Below are 13,515 nucleotides of genomic sequence, written 5' to 3' on the forward strand. Positions count from 1 at the left end.
GCATAACTAGATTAGGTTAAGTACATAATTAGATTTCTTTGTGATAGAACTTCTCCTTCATTTGTCGAAGTGGTTTTGTAAGAGCTTTAATGGTTAAAGACTAGCACAAAAAGTTAACAAGACATGGTAGTTGGTAATAGCTAGAAAAAACAAAGTGAAATGCTCTCATAGTTAAAGATTATACAAAACAAATTACGATATACTACGATTCACAAAACGCTAGCTCAACAATGGCTTTACACGCCTACCAACATCGAACTGAACTTCAGAGAGACCGGTGATTCCGGCGGTTATCTTCTGACCAACCTTCACAGGTCCTATACCTTCTGGTGTACCTATACATACATACATTCACCAACTTTCTTCACAATAATATCCTGAATGTTCTCAGCTATAGTCCAATCAAATCTACTTCCTTCAATATTACAAATTTTTGGTTCAATGCAGAATCTTGAAAGATGGGATCCTTTTTTACCTGTCAATATGACATCTCCTTCGAAGAGGGTCATTACAGAACTTATGTAGCTGATGAGGTATGGGACCTTGAAGATCATATCTTTTGTCCAACCCTTTTGTCTTGTCTCATCATCTACCTATCACAGAGATGGAAATTCTAAGAGGGCATAAACATAGCTAGGGAACATAAACAGGGCAGGAAGAGGCAAACCTTTAGCCAAAGTTCCAGGTTATTGGGATCCAGCACCATTGCCTTTGGTAGCTAAAAACCCGATAAAAGAAACCAAATTTAAGATAAGAGGTCAAAAGAGTGTTTGCTATCAGTAGCTAATCGGTTATGTTCGTTGCGCATATTCCCATATAAACTGGTTGTGATGATTGATGAGCATCCCAATCTCAGTATCACATAAATCCCAGTGGACGCAATAACACTTAGCAATCTGTTATCAAATCCGAGTTGCATTTGCCGTGATCTTGGTTCAAATTGAATCCAGACAAAAGGAATAAAGGGTCTGCTAAACATATTAAAGTAACACTTTTCACAATAAACTCTTACTCTTTGAGGGTAATACTATTCATATGATTTGCTGAAACTAGCATTTTGGGAAATAAGTTCCAGATCATGACTTACAACAGAGCTGATGGGAGTGAAGGTATCATGTCCTTTAGCAAGCGTACAGGGCAGACCAGATGCCTGGAGACAAGAATATAAACATTCTCATGATAAATGATATAAAGGATTGCATAAGCAGTTATATTTCCAGGACATAAAAGGATTGATATGTGTGCAAAACCACAAATCTAAATTTTGTTTACAGGAAAGGATGGTCAGAAAGATGAAATCAATTCGCAAACATATGCTATTATCTCACATATCAAAGCTCGACCAATTTATGCTTTACAAGTTACAACCTTATCAAGATCTTATCATTAAAGGGCGAGTGAGGGATGGATTAGTAAATGGCAAAGCAAGAACATGCAAGAAGAAAAGCAAAAAAAAAAGAAAAGAAAAAGTGGAAACTTGTATGTACAAATACGAATGGTTATCTACCATGGCAGAAGCTTGGTATTCCCTAGCAGTCATATCAAGAGCAAGCGCATATCCTAGAAAATAAGGAGAACAAAATAAGAAAGGATAACAAGAACATCATACATATTAGAAGGAAATGTACTAACTTGCAAACGTACAATGGCTATATAATGTAGAAGAAGCCATACCAAAACCAAAACCACAACCACAACACACCCAACATCACATACTCTACCAATGTTATACAATGCAGCATAAGTATATTTCCAAGTTATTGAATTGGACCAAAAGTTGAAGACTTTAATTCTTCTCTGTATCAGCGAAGTTGCTCATGATTCATGAGTCGTTAAATCATACAAAGATGACCATCAATATGAGCAGCTAGCTAATTACCTCCGATGTAATCCATGGCTAACCGTTGTGGGACATCTCTGGCCTTGTGTCCAATCACTACAGCGAGTTCCACCTCATGGTGAAGTGAATCCAAAGGATGTGGGATCTCAATCGTTCCACCATTTTCCAGGTACGACGAGGTTGGCTTCAAGAACACTATCGGGTCCTACTTCCAGTAGATTACATCACACACACAGATAAATGGTAAAAATCATGATCAAACTAAAGCAAAAATGAAGGGCTTTTACATGAGATCTATATGGGAATCTTTCCAGTTCAATTTACGCGGCAGCTTTTGAATTTTGCTCGAATCATTTTCTCGGGAAAACAAAAATAAAAATTGTACCTTTGGGAGGGCGTTGCCAAGTTCTTTGGCGTGAGAAGCGTAATTGAGGCCAATGCCGACGATCTTCGTGCCCTGCTTGAACAACCTCTTAATCATCGATGTCGCCATTTTTAGAGTCAACACAGTCTTCCTTTTCTCTCCTCTCGTATAGAATGACTCGCTGTTGACTGAGTTACCGAGTCCACTCGGTGGGACGGATCAAGGTCATTATATGAAGCTTTGAAAGTCAGTGGCCAAAAGTAGAAAATTACTTAAAATATATGGACCTACTGCTTCGTAAAATCTTAAAATTTTTATTTTTCTAGTCGCATTCACATAGCTGCTGTCTGCTGTCCTGAGGTGGGGATGTTGATTCTCCAAATTTTTTTTTTAATTAAATTGATCAATTACCTAACAACCAAAAATCGTGAAAACGTGTTTAGATTAATCAAAAATCTCGAAAAAATAAAAAAATTAAAAATGATGTATCCTCAATCGAAAATATTATTTCAGATCTAAGATTTAATTCTATCAATTTAAATCATTTGAAGGCAGATAAACTTCTATAAAGAGTTTTTTTTTCACATTTATAAATTCAATTTTCTTTTATATTGATTTCATGTGTAGTTTCTTCCTACTTAAACAAGTTTACTGTTTGTGTTTGCATCACGATTTTGGAAATCATATATCTAGGTTCAAGTAAAATTTTGATTTTTTCTGGTTCACTAAATTATTTTTTATTACAAATTAGTTAGAACATTTACATAGACGATATTACAACACAAATTTGTAAAAGTTTTATTTTAACATATCATTTTAAGAATAATAATTTTTGATTACAAAAATACAGTCAATCGATAAAATAAATAATTTATCTAAACAAAAAATGTATAAATTATATTTAATTGATTTAAATGCTCGGATAAATATCTAATTTGAAGTTAAATCTTGACTATAGTAAATAATTTATCAGTAAAATAAACGATTTATCTAGAATGAGAAATGTATATGTAACATCTATAGATTTAAATATTCGAGTCAAATATCTAATTTAAAGTAAACTTTAAATTTAATCTATAATTTTAGAATGAACATTATTAGTTACCAAAAACACGTTCAAACCATAGAATAAATAATTTTTGTTAATATTAATGTTTTGGTCAAATCTCTAGTTTAAAGCAAATTTTTAAAATTTCTGTGTTTTTATAATCTGAATGATGTGTTTAAATCGGTAAAATAGAAAAGAGTATATCTGTTAATCTGGAGTCCATAGACATAAATCTATAGTTTGATTTTGAATTCCAGAAAAGTTTAAGTATACATGCGGCACAATTTTTTTTTTACATGTCGCTTTAAAGCATAAAATCAGAAGTATGTGGCTATGTGCTACTTTTTGCTGAAGTTTCGTTTTCATTTGTTTATTATGAGATGACAACTTTCGTGTTTTGGTTGAGCTGTTTTGGTCAAAACTTGAACCAAAAACAAAATTTTGTGCATATATTATTATTTGTATTTTTGTTAATAAGAAATTAAGGTATCATTGCAAAAATAGTTTTCAACTAGCAGGTTTCACATTAACGATAGATTTGCGCTATAATGTAATTATTAATAATTCTGTTTACATCCATAAAATTCTTGATTGAATCACAGTTTTCAATATAAAAAAAAAAAGAAGTAGAACAAAAGGAAAAGAATTACTCAACCTGAAAAGTATAGAATAAGGTATGCACGATACTCCTACTTTTATCCTTAATCAAATATTCTCATGCTACATGAGCCATTTTATTTTAGCATTATTGTACTGTCCTGTCCTGTCCTCGTTTTGCTGTATGAAAGAGAATTTATATTTTGTTAATACTTTACCATAAACTCATATATTATAATTTTTTGTTTGCTAACTCATACATATCTTTAAATATATCGTATGTGGACAGATAAACACAAAGTCGCCTCATAATTTGCTATTTCTATCTCTCTCAGCCTGAGCCTCTTTCAGTATTTCTTTCTCTGCCTTCTTCAGAAACTCATCCTCAGAATATATATGGCAGAACTAAGTTTCTATATTGGAGTTATAGGTAACATTCTCATCTTCCCTTGCATGTGATTTAATCTACACATGGCCATAATTTTGTCTATAACATAACTGAGAATTAGTTTATATTATTTTATGATCGATGCAGGAAATGTAATATCGGTGCTTGTCTTCCTCTCTCCTGTGTGAGTTAGCTCTCACTTTTTCTATCTCTATGGTTTTTTAGCTGGTTTTTGATTAAACCTAATATATGACTCAATGATTATAAGAAATGGGTCGTGAATTAATAACTCAGGGAGACGTTTTGGAGGATAGTGAAACGGAGATCGACGGAGGAGTACGAATGTTTGCCGTACATTTGCACGTTGATGAGTTGCTCGTTATGGACATATTACGGAATCGTGACACCTGGCGAATACTTGGTCTCTACGGTCAATGGCTTTGGAGCTCTTGCTGAATCCATCTACGTTCTCATTTTCCTCTTCTTTGTCCCTAAACCAAGACTCGTACGTTTTCTTCTCTACTTGTGTATTTAATTACTTATTATTTATATAGTTTCTGGTTGCATATATATATATATATATATGATAGTGAGATCTTATGTGTCTTTTTGTTATTTGAAATCTGCATTAATAATTAATTGATGGACAGATAAGGGATTGCATTGGTATGACTCAGATTCAAATCTGATTAGCTGCAGAACTTATCAATAAGTTGATGATTGATAATATATAGATGTCTACTTGCTGTATAAAATAAAACTATGATATAAATGGTCCACTTGTACGCGTTTAATTTATAACTAAATCATTTGTTTCTTCTTTCCAATCTGATTTTTCAGTTAAACACGGTTCTTGTGGTTCTAGCTCTAAACGTGATTTTCCCAGTTATAGCGATTGTGGGAACAAGAACTGCGTTTGGAGATGCAAAAATGCGTTCTAATTCGATGGGTTTCATATGTGCTACTCTCAACATTATCATGTATGGATCTCCTCTTTCCGCTATTGTAAGTCTCTCTACTTTCTTTTTGTCAAGCTATATATTATTCACATTTGCTACACACAAATAATGAGAAGAGGAATTGTATGTATACACGTAAATGTCGTTGTAATCAACATTAATCATTTACATTATTGATCCGAGCAGAAAACAGTTGTGACAACGAAGAGTGTCAAGTACATGCCGTTTTGGCTGTCGTTTTTCCTCTTCCTAAACGGCGCGATCTGGGGTTTCTACGCTTTACTCTTACACGATGTGTTTCTACTAGTACGTATCATTGTTTTGATTTTTTTTTTATATGAAATAGGGACTTGTAGTATTAACAATATGATAGTAAACTGACTTATATTGTGTGTGTCTAGGTGCCAAATGGAATGGGATTTTTGCTTGGGACAATTCAACTCCTAATTTATGCGTTTTACAGAAACGCCAAACCAAACGTAGAAGATGAAGAGGAAGTCCTCACACCAAGTCAACCTCTCCTCTCTTAATTAACCTCTTTTTTGTTATTTTTGCTCAACTCCTCACTCACCTTTAACCTTCACTTTGTTTAATCCTTTTGCTCAATTAAATTTGTTTGTCTTTATTACCAATAAATTTGTTTGACTTACAGTATTTGCTTTACCTTCTTCTAAATTGAATTCACAAGATTGTCACATGTATTATATAGGTTAATTTAACTCTGACATGTATTTTCACAAACAATATATTTAACATATAATTTTTTTTTTTATAAAAAAAATAGTAGTAAAGATGTCTTTGTTTCAAATTCAGATTGTTCTTTACAGATAAAATTAAAGTGTTCAAGTCAAACTCATTAGTAGAAATGGAAAAGGCTCAAAACATTGACCAAATTACAATACTTTTTTTCCTAATTGAGTAATTGCATTAATTGGATATGAGAAATCTATTAACTTTTACGTTGACTAGCTTTTTTCTAATTGATTTAGCCAATATCTAAATATTCGGGTGGTTTTAAACGTCAATATTATTTCAACATTGGTTTTTGGTACACTTTGATCATATATTTTCAATATATTCGGGTGGTTTTTGGTACATTTTCAATATTTTCAACATTGGTTTTTACTTTGTAGTTAGCTAATCCATTTACGATCATAAGAGGTGGATCATATAAGTAGTACGGACACACACACACACAAATAAAAAAACGGGAAATTAATTCTTACATTTTATAACAGCATGCGACTTTGAAAACTGAGACAGAAACCCTAGACCTTATTCATGCATATATGGTTAACGCATGCGCAAGCAAACACAAATTGGTCACGAAACAAACAACATATAACGAGAGATGGAAATTAATTAAAGACACAGTCGCAGAACATAAAGTATAGTTCTAATTAATTAGCGAGGAGAAAGCCGACGGGGCCGAGGGTGGCGATGCGGATGAGACCAGAGACGGTGTTTCCGACGAGGGTCAACGGTGAGAGAAGTTGGCCGGTAGGAAGTGAGACGTCGCAGGTGGAGAGAGGGGTCGTGACGGCGAGCTTACAATCGGAGAGGAGTGTAGAAAGCAAAAGCTGAACTGGGTTTACTAGTATCGAGAATAACCCCGCACCGTTCGTTGTCGACGCTGAAACGACGTTGTTTTGTGCCCCGCACTGTAGCTGCACGCCTGCATCTGTTCATTTTATACCACCAATTTTGGAGATTATCAAAGTTGAATAATCTATAAGGAAATTACATTTTTTAAAACGTAAAAAAGTGAGTGGTATATCATTTGTTTGGAATTATAAACTCGTTCACGAATACAAAATATATAACTTATATAAATACTTGTATGTAGGAGTCAATATAATTCTGTATATTCGATATCATCACAGTATTATATATTTACATGCATGTCATATACTAATTTTTTTTTTTTTTTTGGCAGATTCTTAACATAAAACCTATAACATAAACGTTATCTTGTATTATATGTAATTAATCTATTACCAAGTCTATAACAAACCGGCCTGGTTAATTTGTGTTGGTTTGGAGAGCAAATACAAATTTTGTTGCTCCGGTTATATAGAGATCCAAAAGGAAAGCTTACTAGGGAAAATAGGAGCGGAAACATTGCCATTGACAGAGCAACGGAGTATGCCTTGGATATTGATGAGACCTAAAAGGCCTCCAAGTCCCCCAAGTCCACCACCACTACCACCACCACCACCAAGAAGACCACCGAGACCGCCAAGAAGACCACCAAGACCACCACCACCACCACCGAGACCAAGCTGAGCTTTAGCCATTGGAGACACCATCACGAGACACACCAAGATCAATGAGAAGGTTATGCGTTTGTTCTTGAGCATTGTCATGATCTTGGGGATTAGAGACTAGAGAATAAGAGATGTGTATTGCTTTCGGCTTTGGATGCGATTAAGTGTCTCCCCCATGCAGCCTTTTTATAGAACCGTTTTTATAGGTCCCGCCCCTCCTATATACGTATATATCATCTATTTATGTGAAAAGTCCATAGGTTTGATCGTAAACCCAAAATCCTAAAATGTAATTTTAATTTGCATACAAAAATCAAATTTATCCTTTCCTATACATTATATAATTTTATGCAAGAATATCCATGCAATTTTTCCATAGGAATATCCGGGGGGATTAATTAGCCGGGTATTGTGATAGAGTACTATACAGTGTATACTAAATCATCGCATGCGTTCAATTGCTACATTCGGTAGGTTATAATTTTTGCAATAGCAAACAGCACCGGTCGTATTTGAGATTGCATTCAAACCCATCCATGCGTGAGAATATATGAGTTTCAAGAATTCGACCCTTATTGTATTGAGAAATTCATATGGGTATTCGGACCAAAGCTACCGGGGTATAATCATTAATCAATAGTGAATTATACATCTCTCTTTACTAATCACTAATCAAAATCCAAAAATATGTATATACCATCATAAACCGTTCAATTTCGCAAAACAACTTGTTGCTTCCATGATATTTCACAAAGAAATCTTGAGCTCAAAATTGTGACACATACCAAAATACAAATGATAATCTGTAACTTAGATATTGAACAGAATGAAGTTTTCGTGAGCTTTTGCGTAAGTTTTTGACAGAAGAAAACTCATGTTGAGAATTCTTGGTTCTACAACTAAATTGATAAACATAGTTACAACAAAAATAATTTTTCCTCTATCTTTTTTTTTAGATCCTATATTATGACAACAAAAGCTTTAAAAAAAAACCCAACTGAGTGAAGACAATATTTTTAAAAGTTAGAAACTAAAAGAAAACTCATTCTCATGCAAAAAATATGTAACATGTCGATGTTTTTTTTTAAAAAATATATATATTAGTTTCGTCAAGATATCGGAACCCACAAGGTAAAGAGACATATCAAGAAAGAAAGACAGAATATTGGACTACAATTTTGTCTTTAGATGCATCCTAAAATGTTGGGTGAAGAAAAAGATATGATGAGTTCAATTTTTACAAAGTCCATCCGACAATTTGCATCATCGAGTGGTCTTAACTCTTAAACCCCAAAGTCATAGGGAGGGCTCTCCTATAGATTTGGCTCCTTTTTTCCTGCTTAAATATTTTATGATATATAAACAAATCAAACTTACACAAGTAGACTCTTGGTATATGGAGATAAGAGAAAATCCACCACCCATCTTGTGTTATAGATTGGTCCATTGAACCTATTTTTAATCTTCGACTTTGATTGAGCTCAATCGCTCGTTCTATAGCCATAACAAAGAGTTATCTCATACGTAAATGTGAATGTAACTTATTTTTGTATTCTACTAAACTCCCAGGGACCAGAAAAGATCCATCTACGGCGCGATTAGTCGTATATCACGATCAAGTTGCCCTCTTGCTTACGGTAATTGCTCAATAATAGTTTGATACAAACCAGAAAATCCTAAGAAAAGCCATTCGGGAGTTAACCAAGTAAGGCACTAAAATGTTAGTAATATGTATAAGTTCTCATCACCATATAGGGTGTAAGTATATTTCTTAACTTGTAGTCGCTAATAGTTGGAGGACAGATTAGAGGCTAAGCGCTAAAATGAGTGATTCAGAAATCAGAAGTGGATGTTTTGGCATTGTTGAATTAATGTCAGTATAGTTTTCTTATATTATCTTCTTCTTTTCCCTTTTCTGTTGAGTATTGTAGGATATTTTTCGGGGCGTTTGCTTCATTGTTTTTTTGGGAGACCTTAGTAGCGTCTGATCTCTTTGGGAGGTCTGAAGTTGAGAGGATGAGTTTCAGGAGTTGCATTCTCGTCTTCCTTCCACATCTTTATTGTTTTGTCTGTCTCACACGTAACCAGCCTTGAACCCGTCTTATCGTAACACGCTGCATATATACCAGCTTCACTCTCCAGCGAACCTAACAATGTAAATGATAAAAAGACCCGATTACTACTACGTATTGATACTTGAGAGCTTCCTTGGTTCTTTAAAACTATTCACAGAGACTATATCTTGATCTTTAAAGCAACACAAGAACAAAGGATTAGAAAAAAAAACAGTATGAGGTCATACCAGGCTGTACAATAGTTTCTGCCTGCTGGAAATTGTGACCACTCTTCCAGTCCCAGAACCATAACCCTCCCTTATCACCTTCAATGATACAACGATGACACATGTTAATAAAAATAAAGAGGTTGGGAAGATAAAATACCGAGGAAAGGAGGTTACAAGTTTCATCAAGTTACACTATCAAAGAAACAGATTTGGAAATGAGCTAATACCTCCAGTGACCATTACACCGTCCTCGTTCACCGCCACTGCGTTAATTGTGTCTCTCTGCTGAGAACTGCCACATGGAGAGTAAGACATCAGAAAACTATAGTTCTTTGATAACATCAGAAAAACAAAAAAGTTGCTACAGGAAGATGTACGAAAATTAAAGTCTCAAAGAAAACGGGATACAATGATGATCCAAGAACTAATTACAAGAAGTTCCGGAAACTTACAGCGTGTTGTGGCAAAACTCTCCCTTTGGGAGGCTAAACTTTTTGATGTTGTCAGCTGATGCAGAAACAAAAGCATTCCTGAACGAAACAGAGAGATACATTAAAACAGGGTCCAAATTATCTTGCACAATTCTAAGGTTGAAAGAGAAAGGCAAATTACTCTTTTGGATGGAGAGCCATTGCTCGGACACTTTTCTTATGATGCGTTAGAGTTGTCATTGTTCTACCTGAGTATAATATCAAACAGTGTATTTGTTAGCCAACCCTCCACATAATGAAAAGCTAGAGATGAAAAGAAAAGCAGAAGTCCAAAAAATGGTTAAGCGTACCATATCGCAGGTCCCAAAATTTAATGGTCGAATCATGAGATCCAGTAACAACTTGTGGGTCCTGCAACATTACACACACCATCAGCTCCATATCCCAAGTTCAAAATGATTTCGTAACCATACTATACGAGCAAAAAATAGCAGAGTACGCTTCTCTGCCACAAGTACAATAAGGAAATTATGTTATGGAATAAAGAGAAGATGAAAAGTGGCATACAGTTGGACGGGTGAAAACGGAACAAACGTCAGCATCATGTCCTGAGAGTGCATAAATTTGCATCTTCGTACGGATATCCCATACCTATAAGCAGAAAAGGATTTATAACAACAGTCTCAGCGAACTCAAGAAATTGAAATAATACATACGCTTATAGATACATCTTTTCAGTAAATTTCTTACCCTGCAGACAGAGTCTCGCCCTCCGGTGAGTAAAACGTCCAAAGTTGGATGAAGATCTAGACAATAGACGCCATGCAAATGACCATGATAAGACCGGATAACCTATCCAAGCCAAATTCCAAAAACATTGCACATGAGAAGTTTAGATCACGAAGACAATAATTCATTCACAGAAAAATGAAGTCTATCACCGAGTTTAAACCTTATTCTGCTCAAGGTCCCAGCATTTGACTTGCTTATCATCACCAGCAGAGAACATATAGGTATGTCTGTTGCTTACAGCGAGGCCTGTGAAACAATAATACAACAATATTTTAAAAAGTCGAAACTTGCAACTTTTCTACAAGAGTTATTGATAAAATAACAAATGGATGGTACTAATAATGAAAAGGCTAACCTCGTACTTGCCCAATGTGTCCAGTAAGTGTGAGCTTCAAAACTCCAGTCGCTACATCCCATATCTAGTGAACAAGAGCCAAATAAGATATTCAGCAAGAGTACTACAGCCAGGATTGCTACAAGTGCTAACGTTGCACTCGAGTTCCAGGAACTACTCACAGGATGTAAGTAAGGTAAATTCATGAGCTACAGGAAAATGATGCATCAAGAGCTGGAAAGCAGGATCTACCAAAATCCATATTGTAGAAACAAGAAAAGGTACGATCAGCTGAACCAGTGCAAAACCATTGATTACTTGGGTCAAATGCAACAGATCTAACCCAACCCAAGTGTCCCTGGATCACCTGTTAAAAAAATACATCATCACATATTAACATTAAGGTATTCTCTGGAGGCCAACAAATGGGCTAAGAAGACCTACATGGTTCGCTTATGTGATATATCAATGAGATGCAGAAATGTTACTGTACCACAGATCTTACCCTGTAATTCTTCCATGGTGCATGCCACTCTGGACGGGGCCATCTACTAGGTATTCTCTCCATTAAAGCAGCAGTTGACAAATTTCTGTAACACATAGAAGGGTAAAGATGGACAAACAATGAGAAATTGGCGCATGGAAACAAGATATAGGTAATTCAGGTTAAATAAATATGGCCAAATTCTCCGACTATGAACAATTAACATTCATCGCGGTTTTATGTACCACCTAGGTAACGCAATGTAGATGTATGTCATTAAAGAGAGGCCATAAAAGAAGAAAAGGATGGGAGACAAAAACCTTTCAGGTAAGGATCCAGATGCCGGAAGAGTAGCAGTGCTTTTGCCTGCGTGACCAGTGTTATTCCTTCAATTCAAGAACCAATAATTATCAGTATCATCAGAGTAAATATAGCAACAATCGCAGAGGCAGTACATCAATAACATTCTTGAGAATGTAGCAAATTTCTTGTAAGAACTATATAGATTATTAGCAATCCAAAGGAAAAGTTATACTCACAAGGCTCTTGGTGGTAAAGTTGGACCGACGACTAAAGCTTTCTCCGTTGCTCCTTTTTGAAGTTCCTTGGACCCTTCTGCACCTGCAGAACGAGAAAAAGCTAAGAGAACTTACTACTGAAACTTTTCCAATCCTACTTATAGACATATGAATGTATCTCCCAGCTAATATAAATAGATGTGGTAAACATGAGGGAAAAGACACGACAGGAAAACTAGAAAAGTGGAAACTAGTTTTGTCTCACCTGTAAGAGCAAGGGCATTCGATGGAGCTATCTGTTCATTGTTATGGCCAGCTCGACGCATAGGCTTACTCGCGGGCTCTACGCCTCCAAATGCAACTTGAATCTATACAAGTAACCTCTAATTCATTAACAATAGCTCATAGTTGATAGATCAACAAAACGCAAAAGTTTATGCAAATTCAACATCTTACTAAAGTATAAGAAGAATTTCACGCCACTTCATTGGGAAACATAAGAGACCATCTTTCTCAAAAACTATTGACCAGATCGATTAACACCTTATTAACCTAAAGTTTAACATCTCAGAAACTTGCTATACCAATTCATGGGAAAGACGAAATTTTCGTTACCTTATGGCAAAGCCGGATTTTTTTACTGGAGAGACAAGGAAACGGGAAAAAAGAAAACAGAGAAGAAAAATGGTCAATACATAAAAAATAAAAAAAAAATCTGAAAGATTTGGAGAAACAAGGAGACTGCAAGCGAAATTAGCCATTAACCTTTCTGGATTAGGCGGAGCGAATTGATCATGAACGGGAGAGAAAAGATCAAGGGCTCGTTTTACTGATTTGAGACTGAGCTTTCTCAGTGACTGAGGTTCGATCTCCGTCGTCATCGTCCTTTTCCTCAGTCGATTAGGGTTTATACGGACGGGTCAGAAAAATCACTCCGAGAGAGAGAGACGGAGAGAAAAGAGAGGGAAAAGAGATTAACCGACTCGAATAAGAAATCGGACCCTTATTTATACGTAACCCAACATTGGAATTCACCCCACCCGTTTTCCCCGAACCAGACCCGTAAAGCGTTCGGAGTCGGTTAATATTTTATCCTTTTTTCCATAGTTAAAAAAGGAAAGAAAGGGTAAAATAGAAAATTGGAAAAAAGTAAAGCCTAAAAAGGTAATTTGCATCATCTACGTCGAAAACCCTCGCAATATTTGACTA

The 13,515-nt window shown here is 35.3% G+C and overlaps 4 protein-coding genes across 4 annotated transcripts; 1 reads left to right on the forward strand and 3 right to left on the reverse strand.

Annotated features, from left to right (window-relative positions):
- Positions 1-82: 82 nt before the first annotated feature.
- On the reverse strand, positions 83-2,452 carry LOC18025122 (probable acylpyruvase FAHD2, mitochondrial). Its single transcript, XM_006406751.2, has 7 exons — positions 2,226-2,452; positions 1,880-2,045; positions 1,508-1,560; positions 1,088-1,150; positions 668-718; positions 476-593; positions 83-335 (listed from the first exon to the last, which is right to left on the reverse strand). Exons 1-7 carry the CDS (start codon positions 2,331-2,333, stop codon positions 220-222), a joined length of 675 nt encoding a protein of 224 aa, XP_006406814.1. The 5' UTR covers positions 2,334-2,452; the 3' UTR covers positions 83-219.
- Positions 2,453-4,154: 1,702 nt separating this feature from the next.
- On the forward strand, positions 4,155-5,887 carry LOC18025123 (bidirectional sugar transporter SWEET16). The gene is made up of 6 exons (XM_006406752.2): positions 4,155-4,279; positions 4,385-4,421; positions 4,532-4,742; positions 5,078-5,242; positions 5,383-5,502; positions 5,598-5,887. The coding sequence occupies exons 1-6, from the start codon at positions 4,246-4,248 to the stop codon at positions 5,724-5,726; spliced, it is 696 nt and encodes a 231-aa protein (XP_006406815.1). The 5' UTR covers positions 4,155-4,245; the 3' UTR covers positions 5,727-5,887.
- A 509-nt stretch (positions 5,888-6,396) lies between these two features.
- Positions 6,397-7,621, reverse strand: LOC18025124 (phylloplanin). The gene is made up of 2 exons (XM_006406753.2): positions 7,295-7,621; positions 6,397-6,877 (listed from the first exon to the last, which is right to left on the reverse strand). The coding sequence occupies exons 1-2, from the start codon at positions 7,560-7,562 to the stop codon at positions 6,597-6,599; spliced, it is 549 nt and encodes a 182-aa protein (XP_006406816.1). The 5' UTR covers positions 7,563-7,621; the 3' UTR covers positions 6,397-6,596.
- A 1,596-nt stretch (positions 7,622-9,217) lies between these two features.
- On the reverse strand, positions 9,218-13,226 carry LOC18025125 (protein pleiotropic regulator PRL2; the record flags this gene model as incomplete). The annotated part of the gene is made up of 17 exons (XM_024159473.1): positions 9,218-9,610; positions 9,766-9,843; positions 9,975-10,039; positions 10,200-10,277; positions 10,360-10,426; positions 10,529-10,589; positions 10,746-10,829; positions 10,929-11,030; positions 11,131-11,216; positions 11,326-11,390; positions 11,580-11,671; positions 11,810-11,894; positions 12,109-12,174; positions 12,328-12,409; positions 12,572-12,674; positions 12,922-12,946; positions 13,072-13,226. Coding segments are annotated over 17 exons (1,467 nt in total), but the record flags the coding sequence as incomplete, so codon positions are not given.
- Between the last annotated feature and the right edge of the window lie 289 nt (positions 13,227-13,515).

The sequence above is a fragment of the Eutrema salsugineum genome, unplaced genomic scaffold (assembly GCF_000478725.1).
Source record: "Eutrema salsugineum unplaced genomic scaffold, Eutsalg1_0 scaffold_13, whole genome shotgun sequence".
Lineage (NCBI taxonomy): Eukaryota > Viridiplantae > Streptophyta > Magnoliopsida > Brassicales > Brassicaceae > Eutrema > Eutrema salsugineum.